Genomic DNA, 23,668 nt, shown 5'->3' with positions numbered 1-23,668 from the left:
CAGTGGGTGCCGTGGGTGCTGTCACCCTGGGGGGGGACAGGGCTGGCAGTGGGTGCCGTGGGTGCTGTCACCCTGGGGGGACAGGGCTGGCAGTGGGTGCCGTGGGTGCTGTTACCCTGGGGGGGGACAGGGCTGGCAGTGGGTGTCGTGGGTGCTGTCACCCTGGGGGGACAGGGCTGGCAGTGGGTGCCGTGGGTGCTGTTACCCTGGGGGGGGACAGGGCTGGCAGTGGGTGTCGTGGGTGCTGTTACCCTGGGGGGACAGGGCTGGCAGTGGGTGCTGTGGGTGCTGTTACCCTGGGGGGACAGGGCTGGCAGTGGGTGCTGTGGGTGCTGTTACCCTGGGGGGGTCAGGGCTGGCAGTGGGTGCTGTGGGTGCTGTTACCCTGGGGGGTCAGGGCTGGCAGTGGGTGCTGTGGGTGCTGTCACCCTGGGGGGGTCGGGGCTGGCAGTGGGTGCTGTGGGTGCTGTCACCCTGGGGGGGTCGGGGCTGGCAGTGGGTGCTGTGGGTGCTGTTACCCTGGGGGGGGACAGGGCTGGCAGTGGGTGCCGTGGGTGCTGTTACCCTGGGGGGGGACAGGGCTGGCAGTGGGTGCCGTGGGTGCTGTTACCCTGGGGGGGGACAGGGCTGGCAGTGGGTGCCGTGAGTGCTGTTACCCTGGGGGGGGACAGGGCTGGCAGTGGGTGCCGTGGGTGCTGTTACTCTGGGGGGGGACAGGGCTGGCTGTGGGTGCTGTCACCCTGGGGGGACAGGGCTGGCAGTGGGTGCTATGGGTGCTGTCACCCTGGGGGGACAGGGCTGGCAGTGGGTGCTATGGGTGCTGTCACCCTGGGGGGGTCAGGGCTGGCAATGAGGCCGTGGGTGCTGTCACCATGGGGTGCCCGTGGGGGGTCAGGGCTGGCAGTGGGTGCTGCCACCCCGGGGTGCCCATGGGGGACACAGACCTGAGGGTGCTACCCGTTACCCCCCCCCCCCGTTCCCCCCCCCGCCACTCCCAAGATGGCGCCGGGACACCCACCACGACAGACACCCACCCTCCCGCGCCGTCGCCCTATGCTGACATCACCCCCCCAAAGCGCCACACCCAAGATGGCGCCCAGCCGCTCGCCCGCGTTCTTCCCTCTCCCTCCTGACCTTCCCAACATGGCGCCGCCGCCTCCCCGCTCTCCCCCCGCCCCTTCTGATGACGTCAGCGCGAGAGGCGGAGCCGCTTTAAAGGGACCATGACCCCACGGGGGCCGCCGCTACCGCCAAGGCCGGAGCGGGGCGCGGGGCGGCGACCGGCGGCCGGTGAGTTCCGGGGGTGGGGGGGGGGGGGGAACAACAACGGCTTTAGGGGGGCTCCGGGGGGGGGGGGGCAGAGCTGGTTTTTGGGGGGTTTGGGGGGGGCAATACCCCCGGGGGGGGGGGGGATAATGTTTGGGGGGGGGCTTTGAGGGGAGGATGAACCCCTGAGGGGGGCAATATTAGAGCGGGGGGGGGGCAGTTAGAGCCGGGGGGGGGGTAGTAAAGGGGGGGGGTGGGAGGCGATAGTGGGGGGGGGCGATAGTCGTGGGGGGGGGGGCGATAGTCGGGGGGGGGGGTTTGTCCTGAGGGGGGTGGTAGAATTTGGGGGGGGGTGGGGGGGGCTGATGGGGGCAAGGGGGGGGGTAGAAGCTGAGGGGGGGCTGTTGTCACCCGTGGGGGGGATGGGTTGTCACCCGTGGGGGTGTCACCAGGCCCTGGCACCCCAACCCCCCCCCCCCCCCCACCGCAAACAGGGTGCTGGGCGCTGGCGCGGTGTCTGTGTGTCCCCCCCCCCACCGTAGGGTGACGTTTGGGGGGGGGTGGGTGACACATGCCAACCCTGGTGACGTCCCCGCTCCGGTGCCCACCGATGCCACCGTCACCTCCCCGGGGTGTCCTTGGGAAGGACGGCGGTGACGGAGGTGGGGGGACACACACACACAGAGCACCCGGCGGTGGCACCGTCGCTCGGGGACCCTCGTCGGGGTGACGGGTGACGAGGGTGACGGGTGACGGGCGGTGACGGGTGACGGGCGGTGACGGCTTCCTCACCCCAACCGAGGGTTTTACCCGCTATGACGATGTCACCCTGTTGTCACCGGTCCCTCGGTGGGTCCCCGTGTCACAAACTTCTGTTTTTGGGGTGGTTTTTTTTTTTTTTTTGGTGTTTTTAACCAAATTTGGGGTTTTTTTTCCCCGCAGTTTTTTGCATGGGCAGAGCCCCGGCGCGACCATGGGGCAGAGCGAATCTGAGCCGCAGGAGGAGGCGGAGGTAGGAAATGTCACCGCGACCCGACGATGAGGGGTGACGGTCACCTGGCATAGTGGGGGGGGTGTCACCGTGGGGGGGGGGGGGGGGGGGTGGGTGCTCAGCTGTCCCCTTGTCCCCGCAGGATGCGTCCCTGACGGCCGTGCTGCCCAAGCTCTTCGCCGAGGAGCAGCTCCCCACCAGCGCGGTGAGCACCCATGGGGGACGTGAACTTGTCCCCTGTCCCCCCCGCCGTGTCCCCGGGGGGTCGGTGGCCCCGTCCCCGGTGCTGCTGAGCACCCCCCAGGGGACATAAATTTGTTCCCAAACCCTTGGGGACACGAACTTGTGTCCCCACGCCCCTGGGGACAGTGTCCCGATCCCCAACGCTGTTGAGCATCCTCAGGGGATGCAAATTTGTCCCCACGCCCTTGGGGACACGAACTCGTCCCCACGTCCCCGGGGATCACCATCCGTGTCCCCCACGCTGCTGAGCACCCCCAGGGGACACAGAATTGTCCCCGTGTCCCCAGGGGTCAGCGTCCCCATTGCCAAGGCTGTTGAGCACCCCCTGAGGGGACACAAACTTGTCCCCATGTCCCCAGGTGACAGCGTCCTGGTCCCTGATGTTGCTGAGCACCCCGAGGGGACACAGAATTGTCCCCGCGTCCCTGGAGTGACAAATGTCCCCGTGTCCCCAGGGCACAGCATCCTGGTCCCCAACACTGTTGAGCACCCCTGGGGGACACAAATTTGTCCCCATGCCCTTGGGGACACAAACATGTCCCCATGTCCCCAGGTGACAGCATCCCAGTCCCCGATGCTGCTGAGCACCCCAAGGTGACACAAACTCGTCCCCACACCCTTGGGGACACGAACTTGTCCCCATGTCCCTGGGAACACCATCCCTGTCCCCCATGCTGCTGAGCACCCCCAGGGGACACAAACTCATCCCCGCGCCCTTGGGGACAGCGTCCCGATCCCCGATGGTGGCACACCCCCTCCCATCCCGTCCCTCCGTGTCACCGAGGTGGCGGTGCCATCGGTCACCCCCGACCCCGCGCTCGTCCCCAGGTGCTGGGGGCGATGCTCGGCCTCAGCCTCTTCGCCGTCATCGTCGCCGCCGCCATCGTGGTCCTGGTCCGCCGGCTGCGCCTTAAGAGTGAGTGACATCATTGCGGTGGCCTTGGGGACGGGGGGCTGTGGGGGGGGGGTGACAGGGCTGCGCCCCGTTAACCCGTCCCCGTCGTGGTCCCCAGAGCTCCCTGCGCAGGGGACACCGAAATATCGTTTCCGAAAACGGGACAAGATGCTTTTCTACGGCCGCAAAATCATGCGCAAGGTGACGCTCGGGGTGACGGTTGGGGAGGGGGCGGGGGGGGTGGTGGCTTCGCGACGTCGCCATCGGGTGACGCCCCGGTTTGATGTCCCCTGACGTCCCCAGGTCTCCCAATCCACCTCCTCCCTGGTGGACACCACCATTTCCAGCACCTCACGACCCCGGATGAAGAAGAAGCTGAAGATGCTCAACATCGCCAAAAAGTGAGGTGCCACCAACGGCGGGAGAAGGACGAGACGGGGCGGGTGGTGGCCGTACCCCGATGTCACCTCGTTGTCCCCCAAGGTTCCTGCGCATCCAGAAGGAGCTGCCCACGCTGCAGCTGAAGGAGCCTCCGCCCTCGGTGCTGGAAGCCGATTTGACCGAATTCGACGTGGCCAATTCCCATCTTCCCTCCGAGGTCCTCTACATGCTCAAAAATGTCCGGTGAGGCTCAGGATCCATCCCTGGGGGTCAGGATCAGGCCTCCAAGGGGATCAGGATCCATCTCAGGGGGGTCAGGATCCATCCGTGGGGGTCAGGATCTTGTTCCAGGGTCAGGATCAGGCCCCAGGGGGGGTCAGGATCTATTCCTGGGGGTCAGGATCTTGTTCCAGGGTCAGGATCCATCTCCAGGGGCATCAGGATCCATCCCCAGGGGTGCCAGGATCCGTCCCCAGAGATCAGGATCTTGTTTCAGGGTCAGGATCAGGCCCCAGGGGTGCCAGGATCCATCCCCAGGGATCAGGATCTTGTTTCAGGGTCAGGATCAGGCCCCAGGGGTGCCAGGATCCGTCCCCAGGGATCAGGATCTTGTTTCAGGGTCAGGATCAGGCCCCGGGGGGCCAGGATCCATCCCTGGGGGATCAGGATCAGGACCCAGGGGGATCAGGATCCATCCCCAGGGATCAGGATCTTGTTTCAGGGTCAGGATCAGGCCCCAGGGGTGCCAGGATCCATCCCCAGGGATCAGGATCTTGTTTCAGGGTCAGGATCAGGCCCCGGGGGACCAGGATCCATCCCTGGGGGATCAGGATCAGGACCCAGGGGGATCAGGATCCATCCCCAGGGGTCAGGATGTTGCTCCAGGGTCAGGATTAGGCCTCAAAGGTGTCAGGATCCATCCCTGGGGGTCAGGATTTGGCCCCGGGGATCAGGATCCAACCCTGGAAACTCTGTACGGGGAGGCCAGACCACCCCGCTGAAGGATGCTCTCCCCACTGCATCCCCATCGCCGTGGCAAGTGGCCCCTGGGGTGGCTCCAGAGGACCGGGGTGGGTCCCTGTGGGCTCTGTGTCACCCGCTGTCCCCGGTCCTTGTCCCCAAAGGGTGTTGGGCCACTTCGAGAAGCCGTTGTTCCTGGAGCTTTGCAAGCACATGGTTTTCCAGCAGTGCCAACAAGGTGACTACGTTTTCCGTCCCGGACAACCCGACACCAGCATCTACGTGCTGCAGGATGGCAAGTTGGAGCTCTTCCTCACCGAACCGGTGCGGGGATGGGGACAACGAGGGGGACAGGGACATGGCAGGGGGATGGGGATGCTGTGGGAGATGGGGATGGAAAGAGCAAGGAAGGGTTTGTGCTTCGCAGGATGGGAAGGAGACGGTGATGAAGGAGGTGTTCCCCGGGGACAGTGTGCACAGCCTGCTCAGCATCCTTGATGTCATCACGGTACTGACACCGTGGCTGTCTCCAACACCTTCCCATGACTGTGGTTGTCCCCAAGCCCCCTAAGCCTGGTTGTGGCTGTCTCCGAGCCCCCTAAACCTGATTATGGCGATCCCCAAACCCCCTCAGCTTGATCAGGGCTGTCCCCAAGCCCAACCATGGCCATCCCCAAGCCCAACGTGGCTGTCCCCAAGCCCTACCAGTTGTCCCCAAGCCCCACCAGCCCAACCATGGCCATCCCCAAGCCCAACGTGGCTGTCCCCAGGCCCCACCAGCCCAACCATGGCCATCCCCAAGCCCAACGTGGCTGTCCCCAAGCCCCACCAGCCCAACCATGGCCATTCCCAAGCCCAACGTGGCTGTCCCCAAGCCCCACCAGTTGTCCCCAAGCCCCACCAGCCCAACTGTGGCCGTTCCCAAGCTCAACCAGCCAAAAGTCTGGTGCCACCATCAGACTTCATCAGCTCCTAGCTGCCACTGTCACTATCCATGGCCGGGATGGATCTCTCCATCCCAGCAAGTCCACTGACACCACGACCACGTCACGTAGGGCCACCAGCGACCATACCGCACGGTGTGTGCCCGGGCGGCAGAGGACTCCACTGTCCTACGGCTGCCAGTTGAAGCCTTCTCAGCCGTCTTCGAGAAGTACCCCGAGAGTTTGGTGCGGGTGGTGCAGGTGATTTTGGGTCCGGGCGGGGCAGCACGGGGAGGGTCCCTTGGGGTGACAGGAACCACTGATGGCTTCTTGTCCCCCTGCCGTAGATCATCATGGTGCGCCTACAGCGTGTCACCTTCTTGGCTTTGCACAACTACCTTGGCTTGACGAACGAGCTCTTCAGCCACGTGAGTTCGTGGCAAAAATGATGGCGCCGGGCCGGATCCGGACCGCTGTGTCCACCCCCCCCCAGCCCCGCTGATGTCCCCTGACCCTTTGCAGGACATGCAACCGCTACGGCTCTTCCCCCAACCCGGCCATGCCGCCCGCACCAGCCCCGTCCGCCATGGCAAGCGGGGGCTCGGCGGTGCCGATGAGGGCAGGGAACCGGGTAAGAGCCGGGAAGGGGATGCGGGGACCCCTCTCCCTCCCCGACATTCCACCACCTGGGTGCTGAGGGTGGTCTCCTCCTGCAGCCGACCCGCTGAAAGCCGGAGGCCTGGAGACCGCCGCGCCGCCGCCGCCGCCGCTGTTGAGCCGCTGCATCTCCATGCCGGTGGATATCTCCGGTGGGTCGGAGGCTGGAGGAGGTGGGAAGGGGGGAAGTCGGGGGGTCATGGAGCTCCCCCCCAACAGGGTAGTGCACCTCCCTCAAGCTCATGCATCCCCCTCCCCAGGACATGCAATGCTCCCCCCCCCGATGCTCGTGCACCCCAATGCTCGTGCACCCCAATGCTCGTACATCCCCCCCCACCCCAGCATCCCCCCTCCTCGGACACTGGTGACCCCCCCTCCCGGGTCCCCTCCCTCACCCATCGCAGGTATCCAGAAGGGTCCCCGCTCCGATTTCGACATGGCCTACGAGCGTGGCCGCATCTCGGTGTCGCTGCAGGAGGACAGCACCGGCGCCTTGGCCGCCTTCTCCAGGGTAAGGCTGGATCCGGCAACACCGCATCCACCCGGATCTCCCCGACCGGCGCTGCCAGGGTGGTCGCAGATGGGTGCCGGAGCTGTTCCGTCTCCCTGCAGTCCGTCTCGCACGAGCCCAAGGAACGCAAGTCGGTGACGGTGGAGGAGCAGCCGTCTGGTGTCTACCACTACAACTACTGTGAGGACGATTCGGCAACCGGGGACTGTCCCTTCGGACCCTACCAGGGCCGCCAGACCAGCGCCATCTTCGAGGCTGCCAAGCGAGAGCTGGTCAAACTCATGAAGGTGGAGGTGAGGACGGAAACGGTGGTGGCATGGGGGAATTGTGGCTTTGTGGTGGTCCTCCGTTGCGTCGTGGTGGGTTCCTGTTGCTTTGTGGTGGTCCCTCGTGGCTTTGTGGTGGTCCTTGTCATGTCGTGGTGGGTCCCTGTGGCCTTGTGGTGGTCCCCATGTCCTCATGATGGTCCCCATTACCTCATATGATGCTGTTCTTCCCTCTAGGACCCTTCTCTCCTCAACAACCGTGTCTTGCTCCATCATGCCAAAGCTGGGACAGTCATTGCCCGTCAAGGGGACCAGGTGGGTCTGGGTTTGGGGGAACTGGTGTGGAATCTTGCTCCCCCCACCCTGTATTTCCATGGGGTGCTACTCTTCCTACTCCTACCCTATGGGTGGTGGAGGGGGAGCCATCTGGAGGGTGCAAAACACCACCCTGTGAAAAGGAGCAGAAGAAACCCTAAGTGATGATGCTGGTGGGACTCCCTCATGCCTGGGTGTCCCAGGTGGCCCCCAACAGTGATAGGGTGCCATTTTGGCAGGATGTGAGCCTCCACTTTGTGCTGTGGGGCTGCCTACACGTGTACCAGCGGATGATTGATAAGGCGGAGGACGTCTGCCTCTTCTTGACGCAGCCTGGTGAGATGGTGGGACAGCTGGCCGTGCTCACCGGCGAGCCCCTCATCTTCACCATCAAGGCCAACCGTGACTGCACCTTTCTCAAGATCTCCAAGTCGGACTTCTATGAGTGAGTCCTGGTGCTGGTAGAGGAGGTTTTGGGGCAAAGGATTGGTGCCAAAGGGGATTCCTGGGGTGAGCACTATGATGGCATCTCTTGGGGCCACCACTGTGTCCCTCAACTGCTCTTGACCTGTAGGATCATGCGGGAGCAGCCCAGCGTGGTGCTGAGTGTCGCCCACACTGTGGCTGCCCGTATGTCACCCTTCGTGCGCCAGATGGACTTTGCCATCGACTGGATGGCGGTGGAGGCTGGCCGGGCGCTCTACAGGTGGGGACCAACGGGTGGGCGCCCACCTCAACGTGATGAGGACCAGCTCGGCAGGGGGTTAACTTCCCGCTGGTGGTGTTCCCCAGGCAGGGTGACAAGTCAGACTGTACCTACATTGCGCTCAACGGACGTCTCCGCTCCGTCATCCAGAAAGGCAGTGGCAAGAAGGAGCTCATCGGGGAGTATGGCCGTGGGGACCTCATCGGTGTGGTGAGAGCTGTGTTGGGGTCGGGAGGTGGACGCTCTATAGGTCTGGCTGGTACATCTTGGCTATATGTCTTCTCCAGGTGGAAGCCCTCACCCGGCAGCCCCGTGCCACCACGGTCCATGCGGTCCGGGACACGGAGCTGGCCAAGCTGCCTGAGGGCACCTTGAACAACATCAAGCGCAGATACCCCCAGGTACCCCCAGATCCCCATCGTGGAGTCTGTACCCTCTTCCCATGGAAGCAGCATGTCCCCACGTCCCCCCCAAGCGGGTGTCTGCGACACTCATTTAAAACCAGCTTAAATTAAGGAATTAAAGACGTGATTAGAGCTGTTGGGGGGAGAAGAGCTGATGTACTAAAGGGTTGTTCTTCTTCTCTGAGGTCCCCAAGGATGGGTGGTGGTGGTGGCACCCAAAAAAACACGTGTAGGACATCAGTTTGGGGTGTTAATGAGTCTCCAGCTTGGGAAGCCCTGCCAGGTCTGATGGCCATCCTCATCCTCCTGCCTGCAGGTTGTCACCCGCCTCATCCACCTCTTGAGCCAGAAGATCTTGGGAAACCTTCAGCAGCTCCGTGGCCCCTTTGCAAGTAGGTCCCAAAGGGACAAAGAGGTGCCCTCTCCAGGGCTGGTGGCCATCATCAAAGCAGCACATGGAAGGTGTCCACCACCCCATCGTCTCTGTCCATTCAGGCTCCGGCTTGGGCATGGCCTCCAGCTCAGAGCCCACCAACCCCACCAGCAACCTGTCAACTGTGGCAGTGCTGCCAGTGTGCGACGATGTGCCCACGGCTGCCTTCACGCTGGAGCTCAAGCACGCGCTCAACGCCATCGGTGAGTGCCAGTGTGGTGATGACCACGGCACGGTGGTAGCCATGCGTGGAGGTGACCATGGTCATGTGGCATGGTTGGCACCATGGCATGGTGACCATCACAGCCCCATGGCACCATGGTGACCACAGCATGGTGGTGACCACAGTCCTATGACGTGGAGGGAACCATGGTATGGTGATGACCAGAGCCCCACAGCATGGTGGTGACCACAGCCCCATGGCACGGTGGTGACCATGTCCCCACCTTTCCCAGGTCCCACACTGCTCCTCACCAGTGACATCATCCGTGCCCGTCTTGGCTCCTCAGCGCTGGACAGGTAACTCCCATTGGGAGGAACATCACTGGTGACCCACCACTGTGCCGTTCGCTGACTCCTCCATCTGGGCAGCATCCAGGAGTACCGCCTGTCAGGCTGGCTGGCGCAGCAGGAGGACATCCACCGCATCGTCCTGTACCAAACTGACTGTACCCTGACGCCGTGGACCGTGCGCTGTATCCGTCAAGCCGACTGTATCCTCATCGTAGGGTTGGGCGACCAGGAACCGGCTCTGGGAGAGGTGAGGTGGCGGGTAGGCGGTTGGTGGGACAGCACCTTGCTGGGTGGCTGACGGCTTCTACAGCTGGAGCAGATGCTGGAGAACACAGCGGTGCGTGCACTGAAGCAGTTGGTCCTCCTACACCGCGAGGATGGTCCCAGCCCTTCCCGCACCGTTGAGTGGCTCAACATGCGCAGCTGGTGCTCGGGCCACCTCCACATCAAGTGTCCCCGGCGTGTCTTCTCCCGCCGTAGCCCCACCAAACTGGTACGTATGTCCCCCGGGTGACCTTGGTGGTCCGCCGCTGTCATCGTCACCCATCGTCCATCCCATCCGCAGCGGGAGATGTATGAGAAGGTGTTTGAGAAGAGCGCCGACCGGCACAGCGACTTCTCCCGGTTGGCACGGGTCCTCACCGGCAACACCATCGCCCTCGTCCTGGGGGGTGGTGGAGCCAGGTGGGTGCCACACCGTGGCAGGATGCGATCCAGTGGGGTGGGGATCCTGCTCTCATCCATCCTCCTCTTCTGTCTCCTCTGTCCATCCAGGGGTTGCTCCCATATCGGGGTGATCAAGGCGATGGAGGAGTCGGGGATCCCCATCGACATGGTGGGTGGCACCTCCATCGGCGCCTTCATCGGGGCGCTCTATGCCGAGGAGCGCAGCGCCGTCCGCACAAAGCAGCGGGCGCGCGAGTGGGCCAAGGTGGGTGCTGTGGCACGTCCCCCACCCTGGCGAAGGCCCTCCCTGCCTGTGGCCAGCCCTGCCTGGGGTGTTTCTACAGCATCTCCTTCCTCCTTTTCTTCTTCGTCTTCTCTCTTGTTCGCCTTCTTCCTCTTCTTCTGCTTCCTCCTTTGTCTTTTCTCTTCCTCTTCTTCTTCTTCCTCCTTTGCCTTTTCTCTTCCTTTTTCTTACTCTTCTCCTCCTCTTTCATCTCTCCTCTTCTTCCTCCACTTTCTTCTCTCCTTTTCTTCTGCTGCTGCTGCTTCTTTCTCCTTCTCTTCTTTCATTTTTCTTTTGCCTCCTTCTTATTCCTCCTTCATCTTCCTCCTCCTCCTTCTTCTCCTTATTCTTCTTTTTAATCCTTCTCCTCCTTTCTCTTCCTCCTTCTCCTTCTTCATCCTTCTCCTTCTTTTTCTTCCTCCTCCTCCTTCTTCTCTCCTTCTTATTCATCTTTCTCTTCCTCCAGTGCATGAATTCAGTGTTCGAGACCGTCCTGGACCTCACTTACCCCATCACCTCCATGTTTTCGGGTTCAGCCTTCAACGCCAGCATCAACAAGGTTTTCCAGGACAAGCAGATTGAGGTACGTCTCATGGACACCCCTCAGGACTGCACCCACCCGTGGTGGGGGGTTCTACCAGCTCCCCACCCACCCACCAACATCTCCATGGTGTCACATACCCCATCTTGTCCCCGCAGGACCTGTGGCTGCCCTACTTCAACGTCACAACCGACATCACGGCCTCGGCCATGCGGGTGCACACGGATGGTAAGAGTTCGCCGGGGAACCGGGGAAGCGGTGTTTTCCCAGAGCCACCTGGTGCTGGTGACCCCACCAGACTTCGGTCCCCATGGGACCCACTGGCTGTGCCCCACGTCCTCGGTGGGGTTGGGGGAAGAATTGGGGTGCAGAGCTGCATCCTGACACCCCGATCATGCATGTCCCCCTCTAACTTATCTGCTCACCACTAACCCCAGTAACCCACGCTCACGGCATGTGGAGCACGGGGACGCGGTGGCAGTGCTGGGGATGCCGTGGTGGTGGTGGGGATGATGCCGTGGTGGTGGTGGGGATGATGCGGTGATGGGGATGATGCTGTGGTGGTGGTGGGAACATCACAATAGTGGGGATGTTGCGGTGGCTGCCCCTCCTCCTTGCCTGGTGTTGGAGCTCACCTGGGACATTGAGCCGTCCACAGGGTGCACGCAGTGGCTCGTAAGCAGCCTGGCTCTTGCTCTGCCTGCTCCTCTGGCCTCTAACGCCAACTAACCCCTGCTCACCACCCCTAACCCTCTGGAGATCATCTCACCCATCCATCCTTCCCCAGCCCGGCGTGGCCGAGGTTCTTTCCCTTGGTCTTGGGGCTGCGATTGTCCCGCCGGTGCGGTGGCAGCATCCTTGGTCACCCACCGCCAGGTGCTCGGGCATGTCCCGTCCCCCCGTGGCCGTGACCATGTCCTCTCCCTCCGGCAGGCAGCCTTTGGCGCTACGTCCGAGCCAGTGCGTCTTATACCCCCTACCTGCCTCCGCTCTGCGACCCCAAGGACAGCCACTGGCTCGTGGACGGCTGCTATGTTAACAATGTCCCAGGTCAGCATCTCGCTCGCCGGGGTCACCAGACCCGCCCCTCCTCAAAAAAAACCAACCCAACACCCCCTACCCACCCCCCCAAAACCACATCCCATCCGAGGTTGAATCACCTGGGCTTTGAAAATGACAGGTCAGGGCGCGCGACGGGTTCCTCTGCCACCCGTGGGTGCCCAACGGACACCCATGGGGTGCAGACGTCCCCGGGCGCGGGCAGGGGCGAGGGGCAGCCCCCACCCCGGGTGGGATCTCGGACGGGCCGTGCTCATTGCGTTTGTTCCCGCCGGCGCAGGCTCGCTCTGGCGGTACGTGCGAGCCAGCATGACCCTTTCTGGGTACCTACCGCCACTCTGCGACCCCAAGGACGGCAACTTACTGATGGACGGTGGTTACATCAACAACCTGCCAGGCAAGTAGCAGCTCAACGTCATTGATGCCACCGCCCAACCGGGGCGACAGCCAATGCGGCGCAAGGTCTTGCCCCGAGGGCGGTGGCGGGTGGTTGGGTGGGGGCTGCATGGCCACCGTGAGATGGGTTCTCAATGGCCAGAGATGTTGAGGTTGGATTTGGGACATCTTGCTTGGTTTTGCATCTTGGTGTCTGTTGTTGGGCCTCTGAAGGCATCTTCATTGTCTTTCATGTGCAAAAAATGTCCATCCATCTTGCATCATCTCTTGGTGTTCTCAGTACCAGATGGCTTCCCAGGCCATCTTCATATTTCTTCATGTGCAAGATGCGTCCCTTCATCCTGCATCATCTCTTGGTGTCTTCAGTGTTGGGCATCCTCTCAGGGCATCTTCATCTTCCTTCACGTGCCAAAAACGTCATGCAGTCTTGCATCATCTCCTGGTGTCATTGGCACCAGGTGGCTTCCCAGAGAATCTTCATCATTCCTGACATGCAGAAAACGTCTCTCCATCTTGCGTGATCTCTGCATGTCCTTAGCACCCTCCTAGAGCATCTCCATGCTCCTTATGTGCCAACCACCTTCTTCCATCCTGCATCATCTTCTCTTGGTGTCCTTTGCATTGGGTATTCTCCCAGGGCATCTCTGTCCTCCTCCAGGTACAGGCCATCTCCCTCCCTCCTGCACCATCTTTAGTGTCCTCCTGGGACATCTTTGTGCTTCATCATGTGCGAGCCACCTTCGTCCGTCTCGCATCATCCTCTCTTGATGGTCTCAGCTCCAGATGCCCTCCTTGGGCATCTCTATCCTTCACCTGCAAGACACCTCCATTTGTCTTGTCCCATCTCTTTGTGGCCCTGAGTGCCTTCCTGAGGCACTTTCACGCACTTTCATGTGCAAGCCACCTTTGTCCATTCTGCCTCATCTTCTCCTGGTGCCCTCTGCACCAAGTCACCTCCTTGAGGCATCTCCATCCTCATTCATGTGCAAGCCACCTCCTGTCATCTCAAACTATCTCTTGGTGTCCTCCTTGCTCCTTCTTATGCAAGCTACCTCCTTCCATTCTGTGTCATCTCCTGGTGTCCTTGGCACCAGGCCCCCTCCCAGGACATCTCCATCCTTTTTCACATGCAAGTGACCTTCCTCCATCCTGCACCATGTTTCGGTGTCTTTGATACTGAGTGGCCTCCTGTGGCATCTTTGTGCTCCTCCATTTCAAAGCCGCCTTCCTCCATCCTGCATCATTGTTTCTTGATGTCATCAGCACTGGGTGCCTTCCTGCAGCATCTTCATCGCCCTTCATATCCAATCCCTCCACCTTATATCGCATTTTGGAGTCCTCAGCATCAGGTGCCCACCTGGAGCATCTCCATCCTCCTCCATGTGCAAGCCGTCTCCATCCACCTCGCATTGTCTCTTGGTGTCCTCACCACTGGGTGTCCTTCTGGGGCATCTCCATGCTCCTTTGCATCCCACCACAGATGCTGCAACTTGCCTGTGCCCTCCCATCACACCAGCACGTGCACCAGGTTGCATCACTGCTCTGCTCCCCACCGGCACGTCCTGCCGCTGGGCTCCTCCCTCCAACTCCAGCACCCATGGGACGTTGCTCATCCCACCATGAGCCCCAGCATGGCTTTGCCATCCAGCCCGGACTCGGGGACAATCCCTCACCCCCATTTCCCTGCTCTGCTCATGCCACCACTTCTTGCTGCGGGCTCAGACCAGGGGAAAGCGCGACGCTGCCGACCCAGCTTCTTCCTTTCCCACCCCGCAGCTGACATCGCCCGCAACATGGGTGCCAAGACGGTGATCGCCATCGACGTGGGCAGCCAGGACGAGACGGACCTGTGCAACTATGGGGACAGCTTGTCTGGCTGGTGGCTTCTCTGGAAACGTCTTAATCCCTGGGCTGAAAAAGTCAAGGTGAGGACCGATGGGATGTGGGGATGCTGGTGAGATGGTGTGGGCAGGATGCTGAGCACCTCATCCTCACAGGTGCCTGACATGGCGGAGATCCAGTCCCGCCTGGCCTACGTGTCGTGCGTGCGGCAGCTGGAGGTGGTGAAGTCCAGCTCGTACTGCGAGTACATCCGCCCCCCCATCGACCGCTTCAAGACCATGGATTTTGGCAAATTCGATGAGATCTACGTGAGTTGGGGGATGGAGAGGCTGATGGGGTGCTTTGGACCATTGTTTAGGGTGCCTCTGGCCATCAGTGGGGTGCCCCAAGCCATGGGTTGGGTTTCTCCAGCCATCAATTGGCATGTCCTGGCTATGGACTGAGGTGTCCTGGCCATTAACAGGGTGCCCTGGCCACTAATGGGGTGCCCTATCTGTGGATTGGGGTGTCCTTGCCATCAGTTGGGTGTCCAGGCCATTAACAGGGTCTCCTGGACATCAGGTAGGGTGAACCAGCAATTGGTTGGGTACCCCAGCCACCATTTAGGGGTGCTTTTGTCCACCAGTTGGGATGTCCTGGCCATTGGTGGGGTGCCCTGCCCATCAGTTGGGTGCTCAAGCCATCATTCAGGTTCCTCAGCATTAACAGAGTGACTGGACCATCATCTGGGGGTGCCCGCACCATTGTTCGGGGTGCTTGGGCCTTCAATTGCCATATCCTGGCCATTATTTGGGGCGCCTGGGCCATCGTCCAGGTACCCAGGTCATCATTTGGGGCTCCCTGACCATCAGCTGGGCTGCCTGGGCCATTGGTCGGGGTGCCCGAGCCATCAATGGGGTACCCTTGGCCATCATTTGGGGTGTCCTGACTAGGTTGAGTGTCCCAGTCATCATCTGAGGTGCCCTGGCCATTAGTTGGGTGCCTCAGCCATCAATCAGGTGTCCTGGGCCATCAGTTGGGTTGGTCTACCCATAATTCAGGGTGCCCCAGGCCATCATTTGGGGTGCCCGGGCCACTGATGGGCTGTGGCTGCTTTCTCCACAGGACGTAGGGTACCAGCACGGCAAGGTGGTCTTTGACGGCTGGAGCCGGGGCGACATCATCGAGAAGATGGTGAAAGACCGGCGTTCGGCTGATTTCTACGAGAGCAAGCGCATGGACGTGAGCAGGGGGTGGCACCAGGGCCCGTGGGTGGTGGAGGCTCCCTGGGGCGTCCTGGGACAGGCCACCCTGGCCTTGGCACCCTGATTTTTAAGGTTTTTTGTTTCCCCCCCCCCCCGGCCCTGGAGTCGTCTTCAGGGAGCAACACCCTGCTTGTCCCTTGTCCCCTCTGTTTCCCGCATGTCTTTCTAGCCCTCCTGGTGCAGTTTTTCCCCCCTGGTGTCCTCCTGTCCCTCACCGGCATCTTCCTGTCTCATCTACCGTGCTCTATTCTCCTGTCCCCTTGGCCCATCTCCTGTCCCCTCAACCCTGCTCCATCTCCTGTCCCTCACTGGCAGCCTCCTGTCCCCTTCTTGGTCCATCCTCTGTCCCCTTGATCCATCTCCTGCCTCCACCAGCATCCTCGTGTCCCCTCCTTGGCTATCCCCTCTTGTCCCCTTGATCCATTTCCTGTCCCCCCCAGGCATCCTTGTCCCATCCTTGGTCCATCTCCTGTCCCCATGACCCTAGTCCATCTCCTGTCCCTCACTGGTAGCCTCCTGGCCCCTCCTTGCTCCATCTCTTGTCCCACTCCCCATCACCCTTTGTCCCCTCGGTCCATCCTGTCCCCGTGGTCCATCCTGTCCCTTTGCTCCATCTCCTGTCCCACTCCCCATCACCCTTTGTCCCCTCGGTCCATCTCCTGTGCCCCCAGCCTCCTTTTGTCCCTCTCTCTGTGTCCCCTGCTGCCCATCCCCATCTCATGTCCCTCTTCCCACCCTCTCCATCCTCACCCTCTCGCACGTGGTGGGGGGGGGGGGCTGCTCGGGGGGCCCCCCCCACCTTTTTCCTTCCGTAGGTGCTGACGTGCCCCAGCGCTGGCTTTACCGACCTGGCAGAGATCGTGTCCCGCATCGAGCCCGCCAAGCCCTACTTGTCCGACGGATACGCCGACGGTGAGCTCGGGGTGGGGTGTCCAGGGTGCGGGGGTCAGATCTGGGAGGGGGGGGTCTGACCCTGCACCCCCTCTTGCTCCCCCCCAGAGGAGTCCGACTACCTCACCGAGTACGAGGACGAGGGGCCGGAGGCAGCACGGGGCGAGGAGGACGCGTTCGCCCCTTCCGAGTGGGCCAGCGCAGGCGCCTTGGAGGCTGTGAGTGCCCCCCACCATGGAGACCCTCCAAAATGGGGTGCTTCTGGGTTTAGGGGGGCTCCTGAGGGTGCCTCAACCCTGTGCATGGGGGCATGTGGCCATGGAGACCCTACAAAATGGGGTGCACCTGGGTTTGCGGGGTGCTCCTGAGGGTGCCTCAACCCTGTGCATGGGGGCATGTGGCCATGGAGACCCTCCAAAATGGGGTGCTCCTGGGTTTAGGGGGGCTCCTGAGGGTGCCTCAACCCTGTGCATGGGGACATGTGGCCATGGAGACCCTCAGAAATGGGGTGCACCTGGGTTTGCGGGGTGCTCCTGAGGGTGCCTCAACCCCATGCATGGGGGTATGTGGCCATGGAGACCCTCCAAAATGGGGTGCTCCTGGGTTTAGGGGGGCTCCTGAGGGTGCCTCAACCCTGTGCATGGGGGCATGTGGCCATGGAGACCCTCAGAAATGGGGTGCGCCTGGGTTTGGGGGCTCCCAAGGGTGCCGTGGTCCCGTGCATGGGGCGTTCCCAGGGCAGATCCTGCTCCTGGCCACGGAGACCCTCCACAGCAGGCTCAGGGACAACCTGGACCCCATGGGTGCTGCTCCACATCCCCGTTCCAGTGTCCCCAACATGTCCCATGTCATCCCCCCCCCCCCCCACCCAGGAGGAGGAGAAGACCCTGCGGTACCGCCCGAGTCCGGCCGGGGACCCCTCTGCACCCCACACCTGAGCCCAAACGCTGCCGAAGGAGCCCGAGAGCCGGCACTACCTCCCCCTTTCTGCGGCCGGTTCCCCGGCACTGCGGCACTTTCCCGCTCGTCCCCCCCTTGTCCCCATCGCCGTCCCCAGGCTGGGGTGACTCTGGGGGACCCCCATTTCCCCCCCTCCTGCACTGTTGCACTGGCCCAAATCCCCCCTCCAAAGCCCGGCCGTGCCCCGCTGGGGAGGAGGGGAAGTGACTACTGTATATTTTCATTTTTTTTTTTTTTTTTTTAATTATTATTATTATTTAAAACAAACCCAGCTGTATATTTCCTTTTAAATTATTATTATTTAAAATTAACCCGGCGGTGCTCATCCTGTGAGGATACAAGGCTTCGAGGCCGGCACAGGGCACGATGCGTCTGGCACCGCTGGACGCCCCACCTGGCGCGGCAAAAGCCGTGATACGGTGCTGGGTGGCACGCCGTAACGCCGTATGAACATCCCCCACGGCAGCACCCATGGGTGCTAGTCAAGTGCGTGGACTCGCTGGTGCAGGAGGAGGTTGGAGCTGCGGCTATAGCGGCGGCCGCAATGGGCGCACGGGAAGGGACGCTCGCCGGCGTGCGCTCGCCGGTGCCGCAGCAGTGCCGAGCGATGCCGGAAACCGCGGTGACACTGGGGACAACGGTGAGGCCGCTCGCCCGTGTGCCGTCGGCCGTGCTCTACCAAGCTGGCTCGCTGGGCGAAGCGCTGCCCGCACTGCCCGCAGGCAAAGGGCCGCCGCTGCCCGCCGTGCGCCCGCCCGTGAGCCGCCAGCGCTGCCCGTCGCCCGAAAACCTGCCCGCACTGCCCGCAGGCAAAGGGCCGCTGCCCGCCGTGGGTGCCTGCGTGCGCTTGGAGGTGTGCCCGCTGGGCGAAGCGTCGCCCGCACTGACCGCAGGCGTGGGGCCGGATGCCGGCGTGGCCCCGACGGTGCCGCAGGAGGTTGGCGCGGTCGGCGAAAACCCGCGGGCATTCGGGGCAGGCGTGGGGCCGTTGGCCGGCGTGGGCGCTGCGGCGGTGCTGGGCCAGGTAAGCGCTTTGGGTGTAGGCGCGGGGACAGTCAGGGCAGCGGTGCGGGCGCTCGCCGGTGTGCACCAGCTGGTGCCGCAGCAGCGTGGCGCTGAGGGCGAAGGCTTTGCCGCACTCGCCGCAGGGGAAAGGGCGTTCGCCGGTGTGTGCCAAGCGGTGCCGGGCCAGGTGAGCCCGCTGGCGGAAGCGGCGCCCACACTCACCGCAGGCGTGGGGCCGTTCGCCGGTGTGGGTCTGAGCGTGCCGGGCCAGCGTGGAGCGGAGGGCGAAGGCTTTGCCGCACTGCAGGCAGGGGTGCGGGCGTCCCGTGCCGTGGGCACCCTGGCGGTGTTGGGCGAGGTGGGCGCTTTGCCGAAAGCGCTGCCCGCACTCGGCGCAGGCGAAGGGACGCTCGCTCGTGTGCGCCCGTTGGTGTACCAGCAGCCCCGCGCTGCCGGCAAAAGCTTTGCCGCACTCGGTGCAGGCGAAGGGGCGCTCGCCTGTGTGCCCTCGCCGGTGCGTGGCCAGCGCCGCTCGGTCGCAGAAGCCACGGCCGCACTCGGTGCAGGAGAAGGGGCGTTCGGCTCCGTGCAGCACCTGGTGCCGCATCAACGTGGCGCTCGCCCCGAACCGCTTCCCGCACACCCCGCACCGAAAGGGACGGGCGCCCGCTGCCGTGGCCTCACCATCGTGCCGGCTTGGCTTGGCGGCATCCTCCTCGTGCTGGTTCTGTGGGGCGGATTTGGTGCTGCTGGCATCCGCCGTGTCCTGGCATTGCGTCCCAAAATCGGCTCTGTTGGTGGCTGCCTCGTCCCGGCACCCCGGCATCGGTTTGGAGCTGCTGGATTCTGCCTGGTTCTGGTTTTGTGTCTCCAAATCGGTGCTGCCGGTGCCTGCCTGGCCCTGGCACGCCGGCATTGGTTTGGCACTGTCAGCACGCACTTCATCCTGGCGTTGCAGCCCCAAATCGGCACAGCTGGCATCACCCCAATACATCAGCGTGGTTTTGGCAGTGCCAGTGCCTGCCCTGTCCTGGCTGCCTGGTGTCGGTTCGGTGCTGCCGGCATCAGCCCGATGTTGGCACGGTGGCCTCACCTCGGCACTGCCGGTGTCCTCACCGTTGTGACTCGCCAGCATCGATTCGGTGCTGCTGGCATCTGCACCAGACTGGCATCGTGGCCCCAAATTGGTGCTGCCGGTGTCCATCCCGTCCCAGCACCCTGGTGCGGTTTTGGTGCTGCCGGTGTCCATCTGGGTCCCGTCTGCCATGCAAGGAGAGAAGGGGTGAGCAGGCAGCACCCACGGGCATCACCCCGGGGGGCTGGGGGTGGTTCCCCTCCAGGTACCACGGATGCTGGGCCACTGGTGATGGGTGCTGGGCCCAGCTGGTGCAAGGGCCACCGGTGATGGGGACACGGCCCCGTTGGCAGCCCGGTGCCCCGGTACCAGCCCGGTACACCCATCCCCCGGCCAGTAACCGGGCCCCGGTACAGCCCCCTTCTCCCCGGTATGGGATCCCCCGGCTCCCTGGTACCGAATCCTCCTGTACCGGCTCCCTGTTCGCGGTATCCCCCGGTCCCTGCTCCCCCCGTACCGACCCCTGGTACCTGCTCCCCGGTCCCTGCTCCCCCCCGCTTCCCGGTATCCCCCGATACCTGCTCCCCGGTGCCAGCCCCCCACTCCCCGGTATCCCCCAGTCCCCGCTCCCCCCGTACCGACGCCCGGTACCGCTCCCGCCTTCCCGACCCCCCCCCCCCCCTTCCCGGTATCCCCTGGTACCTGCTCCCGGTGCCGGCCCCCCGCCGTTCCCGGTATCCCTCATTTACAGCTCCCCCCCCCCCCCCCGTACCGATCCTCGGTACCTGCTCCCGGTGCCGGCCCCCCGCCGTTCCCGGTATCCCTCAGTTCCAGCTCCCCCCCCCCCCCGTACCGACCCCCGGTCCCTGCTCCCTGCTGCCGGCCCCCTGGTCCCCGCTCCCCCCGTACCGACCCCCGGTACCTGCTCCCGGTGCCAGCCCCCTGGTCCCCGCTCCCCCCGTACCGATCCTCGGTACCTGCTCCCGGTGCCGGCCCCCCGCCGTTCCCGGTATCCCTCAGTTCCAGCTCCCCCCCCCCCCCCCGTACCGACCCCCGGTACCTGCTCCCGGTGCCGGCCCCCCGCCGTTCCCGGTATCCCTCAGTTCCAGCTCCCCCCCCGCCGTACCGACCCCCGGTCCCTGCTCCCTGCTGCCGGCCCCCTGGTCCCCGCTCCCCCCGTACCGACCCCCGGTACCTGCTCCCGGGGCCGCCCCCCCCCCCCCCCCCCGTTCCCGATGTCCCCCCCGGTCCCGCGCTCGGCCCCGCCCCCCCCGGCGGCTCCGCTCCCGTCGCGACGGCGCCACCTGGCGGCCGCGGACCGCGCTGCACCGCGGGGACCCCCGGGACACGCGTAGGGGGGTGGGTGACACGCGTGGGGACCCCTGCGGGGACGGGAAGGGGTGTAGGGGGGCCCTCAGTGCCACGCGTAGGGACAGGAGGGGTGTAGGGGTCCTGCGAGGTGGGGGGGGGGAACCGTGGGGACGTGCGGCACGGCCACGGCAAAACCGTCACGGCAAAACCGTCACCGTGACGGGACAGCCGGCACGGCTACGGGATGCCCGGCAATGCCACAGCACGCCTGGCACCGCTAAGGGATGGCTGGGACAGCCACGGCACAGCCGACACCCGCCACGGTACACCTGGCACAGCCACGGGACAGCCGGCACCTCCACGGCACGCTTGGCACAGCCATGGCACAGCTGGTATGGCCACGGCATGCCTGGCACCGCCGTGGGACAGGCAGCACAACCACAGCACACTCAGGAAAACCACGGGACATCAGGTACCGCCCACGAGGCCACCCAACATCACCGTGGCACACGCAGCACAACCACCGGGCAGCTGGCAAAACCATGGGACAACCAGCACCGCCGTGGGACGCCCAGCGTCACTGTGACACAACCACGGGACACCTAGTAACACCATGGGTTTGGGGCTGGCAGCCCTTTCGGGGCTGGCACCTTTGGCGTGGGAGCAGGGGCTCCACGTTTCCAGTTTGGAAGCTGGACGCAAGATCTTGGGCGAGAGGGATGGTAAGGTGGTGTTCGGACCCTTTCCGTGGGTAGAGGAGCCTGCAGCCCTACTGTCAGTGGGGATGTTAAAGGACCACTCAGAGAAGTTTCTGTCTAGAATCATCTTCTCCACGGCTGGTATTTCTGTTCTGCTTTAAGGAGAAAATCTTCCCAGCTGCATGCTGGGGCTGGGCAGCTCAGGTGGGTCTGAGGAGGATGGGGCTGGGCTTAGATTTGAAAAGGGCTGCAGATGGGAAAAGGGCTGCAGATGGGAAAAGGGCAGGGCAGGGCTGGGCTGGCTCTGCTGTGCCAAGGGCTCTAGCTGGCCCTTGGGACCTGGCCTAGGAGAGAAATGAAGAGGCTACCACAGGCAGTTGTCTCCGATAAGGAATAGCAGGACCCTACGGCAAGGTTGGATCCCTCCCAGCAATCCCCGACTTCAGGCACCACCAGCACACAGCACCAGGAGCTCCGTGCCTGCATCGGCCACGCAGGTGAGCTGCCGTGCATCCGGGAAGCCTGGTGGGAGAGGAGCATGGAGGCACCCGCCACCTGCTCCTGGGTGGGTGAGGGTCGGGCAGCTGGCACTGCGCACGAGGAAGGGGCAGAGGCAGAGAGAGGCCTTGGGGTGGAGAACATCTCCAGTGGGTGTCAGGAGGTGCGGTGAGTTGTGTGTTCGGGCCCAGCCCTGCCATGCTTCTCCAGATCTCTGCCTTCCTCCTTCCTGTCGCAGCCTCCATCACCCTTTCAGCCTGGCCAGCTAGGCGAGCCCGCAGCCCCAATGTGAGTTGGGCTGTGCGAGGGCCGCTGAGGGAGGTTTGAGGCCAGGCAGCCCTTTTGAGGCTCGCACCTTTGGCCTGGGAGCAAGGGCTTGACGTTTATGCTTTGGAGACTGGATGCTGATTTTGGGCAAGAGAGATATAAGGCTTTTTTTTTGGACTCATTCTGCAGGGAGGTGAGTCCGCAGCCCCAGTGTGAGTGTGTATTTTAAAATACCACTCTGAAAAGTTTCTGTGTAAAAACTTCTTCTCCATGGCTGGTATTTCTGTTGTGCTTTACGAGCAAATCTTTACAGCTGTGTGCTGGGGCTGGGCAGACCAGGTGGATGCAATGAGGATGGGGCTGGGCTTAGTTTTTAAAAGGGCTGCAGGTGGCAAAGGGTCAGGACTGCTCTTTGTGTAAACAACTAGTGATTACCACAGTGTTCTTCCAAGGTGATTTTTCCTGAGGCTTTCTGCTGGGTTGGATCTCCTCACATCAGAGAACTTCCCTATCTGGAAAGAACTGTTGAAGGGATGGAGAGAGCTAAGGAACTATGACGTGTTAAGGAGAGCCCGCAGCCCCAATGTGAGTGGGGCTGTGCGAGGGCCGCTGAGGGAGGTTTGAGGCCAGGCAGCCCTTCTGAGGCTCGCACCTTTGTCCTGGGAGCAAGGGCTCGACGTTTACAGTTTTGAGCGTGAACGCAAATTTTTGACGAGAGTGATGTTATACGCTATGTTGAGGCCTAGCTCGGCTAAGCGAGCCCGCAGCCCCAGTGTGAGTGGGGCTGTGCGAGGGCCGCTGAGGGAGGTTTGAGGCCAGGCAGCCCTTTTGAGGCTCGCACCTTTGGCCTGGGAGCAAGGGCTCGACGTTTACAATTTTGAGTGTGAACGCAAATTTTTTAATGCAAGAGACGTTATGCGCTATGTTGAGGCCTAGCTCGGCTAAGCGAGGCCGCAGCCCCCGTGTGAGTGGGGCTGTGCGAGGGCCGCTGAGGGAGGTTTGAGGCCAGGCAGCCCTTCTGAGGCTCGCACCTTTGGCCTGGGAGCAAGGGCTCGACGTTTACAGTTTTGAGCGTGAACGCAAATTTTTGACGAGAGTGACATTATGCGCTATGTTGAGGCCTAGCTCGGCTAAGCGAGCCCGCAGCCCCAGTGTGAGTGGGGCTGTGCAAGGGCCGCTGAGGGAGGTTTGAGGCCAGGCAGCCCTTCTGAGGCTCGCACCTTTGGCCTGGGAGCAAGGGCTCGACGTTTACAGTTTTGAGTGTGAACACAAATTTTTGACGAGAGTGACGTTATGCGCTATGTTGAGGCCTAGCTCGGTTAAGTGAGCCCGCAGCCCCTGTGTGAGTGGGGCTGTGCGAGGGCCGCTGAGGGACGTTTGAGGCCAGGCAGCCCTTTTGAGGCTCGCACGTTTGGCCTGGGAGCAAAGGTTCGACGTTTACAGTTTTGAGCGTGAACGCAAATTTTTG

The 23,668-nt window shown here is 62.9% G+C and overlaps 2 protein-coding genes across 6 annotated transcripts; one reads left to right on the top strand and one right to left on the bottom strand.

Annotated features, from left to right (window-relative positions):
- The first annotated feature begins 1,194 nt into the window (after positions 1 to 1,194).
- Positions 1,195 to 17,617, top strand: PNPLA6 (patatin like domain 6, lysophospholipase). 5 transcript variants are annotated; one of them, XR_012832721.1, is made up of 37 exons: positions 1,195 to 1,290; positions 2,209 to 2,278; positions 2,400 to 2,462; positions 3,329 to 3,416; positions 3,514 to 3,596; positions 3,699 to 3,796; positions 3,879 to 4,019; positions 4,901 to 5,060; positions 5,164 to 5,244; positions 5,792 to 5,920; positions 6,007 to 6,087; positions 6,182 to 6,290; positions 6,376 to 6,468; positions 6,721 to 6,827; positions 6,929 to 7,120; positions 7,331 to 7,408; positions 7,648 to 7,853; positions 7,983 to 8,114; positions 8,201 to 8,324; positions 8,402 to 8,515; positions 8,835 to 8,910; positions 9,014 to 9,154; positions 9,407 to 9,470; positions 9,543 to 9,711; positions 9,775 to 9,957; positions 10,030 to 10,148; positions 10,239 to 10,395; positions 10,880 to 10,996; positions 11,113 to 11,182; positions 11,888 to 12,004; positions 12,294 to 12,403; positions 14,179 to 14,334; positions 14,407 to 14,901; positions 15,210 to 15,472; positions 16,311 to 16,407; positions 16,495 to 16,604; positions 17,259 to 17,617. XR_012832721.1 is itself a non-coding variant. In XM_075738064.1 (37 exons), the coding sequence occupies exons 2-37, from the start codon at positions 2,240 to 2,242 to the stop codon at positions 17,322 to 17,324; spliced, it is 4,140 nt and encodes a 1,379-aa protein (XP_075594179.1). In that variant the 5' UTR covers positions 1,195 to 1,290; positions 2,209 to 2,239; the 3' UTR covers positions 17,325 to 17,617. The 5 variants fall into 5 exon arrangements, 4 of the variants coding, with proteins under 4 accessions (XP_075594179.1, XP_075594181.1, XP_075594180.1 ...); XM_075738064.1 differs by having other exon boundaries at positions 14,407 to 14,559; positions 15,356 to 15,472; XM_075738066.1 differs by lacking the exon at positions 11,888 to 12,004 and having other exon boundaries at positions 14,407 to 14,559; positions 15,356 to 15,472.
- A 68-nt stretch (positions 17,618 to 17,685) lies between these two features.
- LOC142598733 (uncharacterized) lies at positions 17,686 to 19,609 on the bottom strand. Its single transcript, XM_075738070.1, has one exon. It carries the CDS (start codon positions 19,598 to 19,600, stop codon positions 17,825 to 17,827), a length of 1,776 nt encoding a protein of 591 aa, XP_075594185.1. The 5' UTR covers positions 19,601 to 19,609; the 3' UTR covers positions 17,686 to 17,824.
- Between the last annotated feature and the right edge of the window lie 4,059 nt (positions 19,610 to 23,668).

Source organism: Balearica regulorum, chromosome 30, assembly GCF_011004875.1.
Source record: "Balearica regulorum gibbericeps isolate bBalReg1 chromosome 30, bBalReg1.pri, whole genome shotgun sequence".
Taxonomy (NCBI): domain Eukaryota; kingdom Metazoa; phylum Chordata; class Aves; order Gruiformes; family Gruidae; genus Balearica; species Balearica regulorum.
Note: the sequence above shows the minus strand (reverse complement) of the source record. Positions and strands in the feature narration are given on the sequence as shown.

What these genes read in the sequence shown, in the direction of transcription:
- PNPLA6 (XM_075738064.1), top strand. Translation starts at nt 2,240, where the DNA reads ATGGGGCAGAGCGAATCTGAGCCGCAGGAGGAGGCGGAG. An exon ending in TTGCCCGTCAAGGGGACCAG is followed by an intron (nt 7,409 to 7,647) that starts GTGGGTCTGGGT and finishes CCATTTTGGCAG; the next exon opens with GATGTGAGCCTCCACTTTGT. An exon ending in GTGGGGACCTCATCGGTGTG is followed by an intron (nt 8,325 to 8,401) that starts GTGAGAGCTGTG and finishes TGTCTTCTCCAG; the next exon opens with GTGGAAGCCCTCACCCGGCA.
- LOC142598733 (XM_075738070.1), bottom strand. Translation starts at nt 19,600, where the DNA reads ATGGACACCGGCAGCACCAAAACCGCACCAGGGTGCTGGGACGGGATG.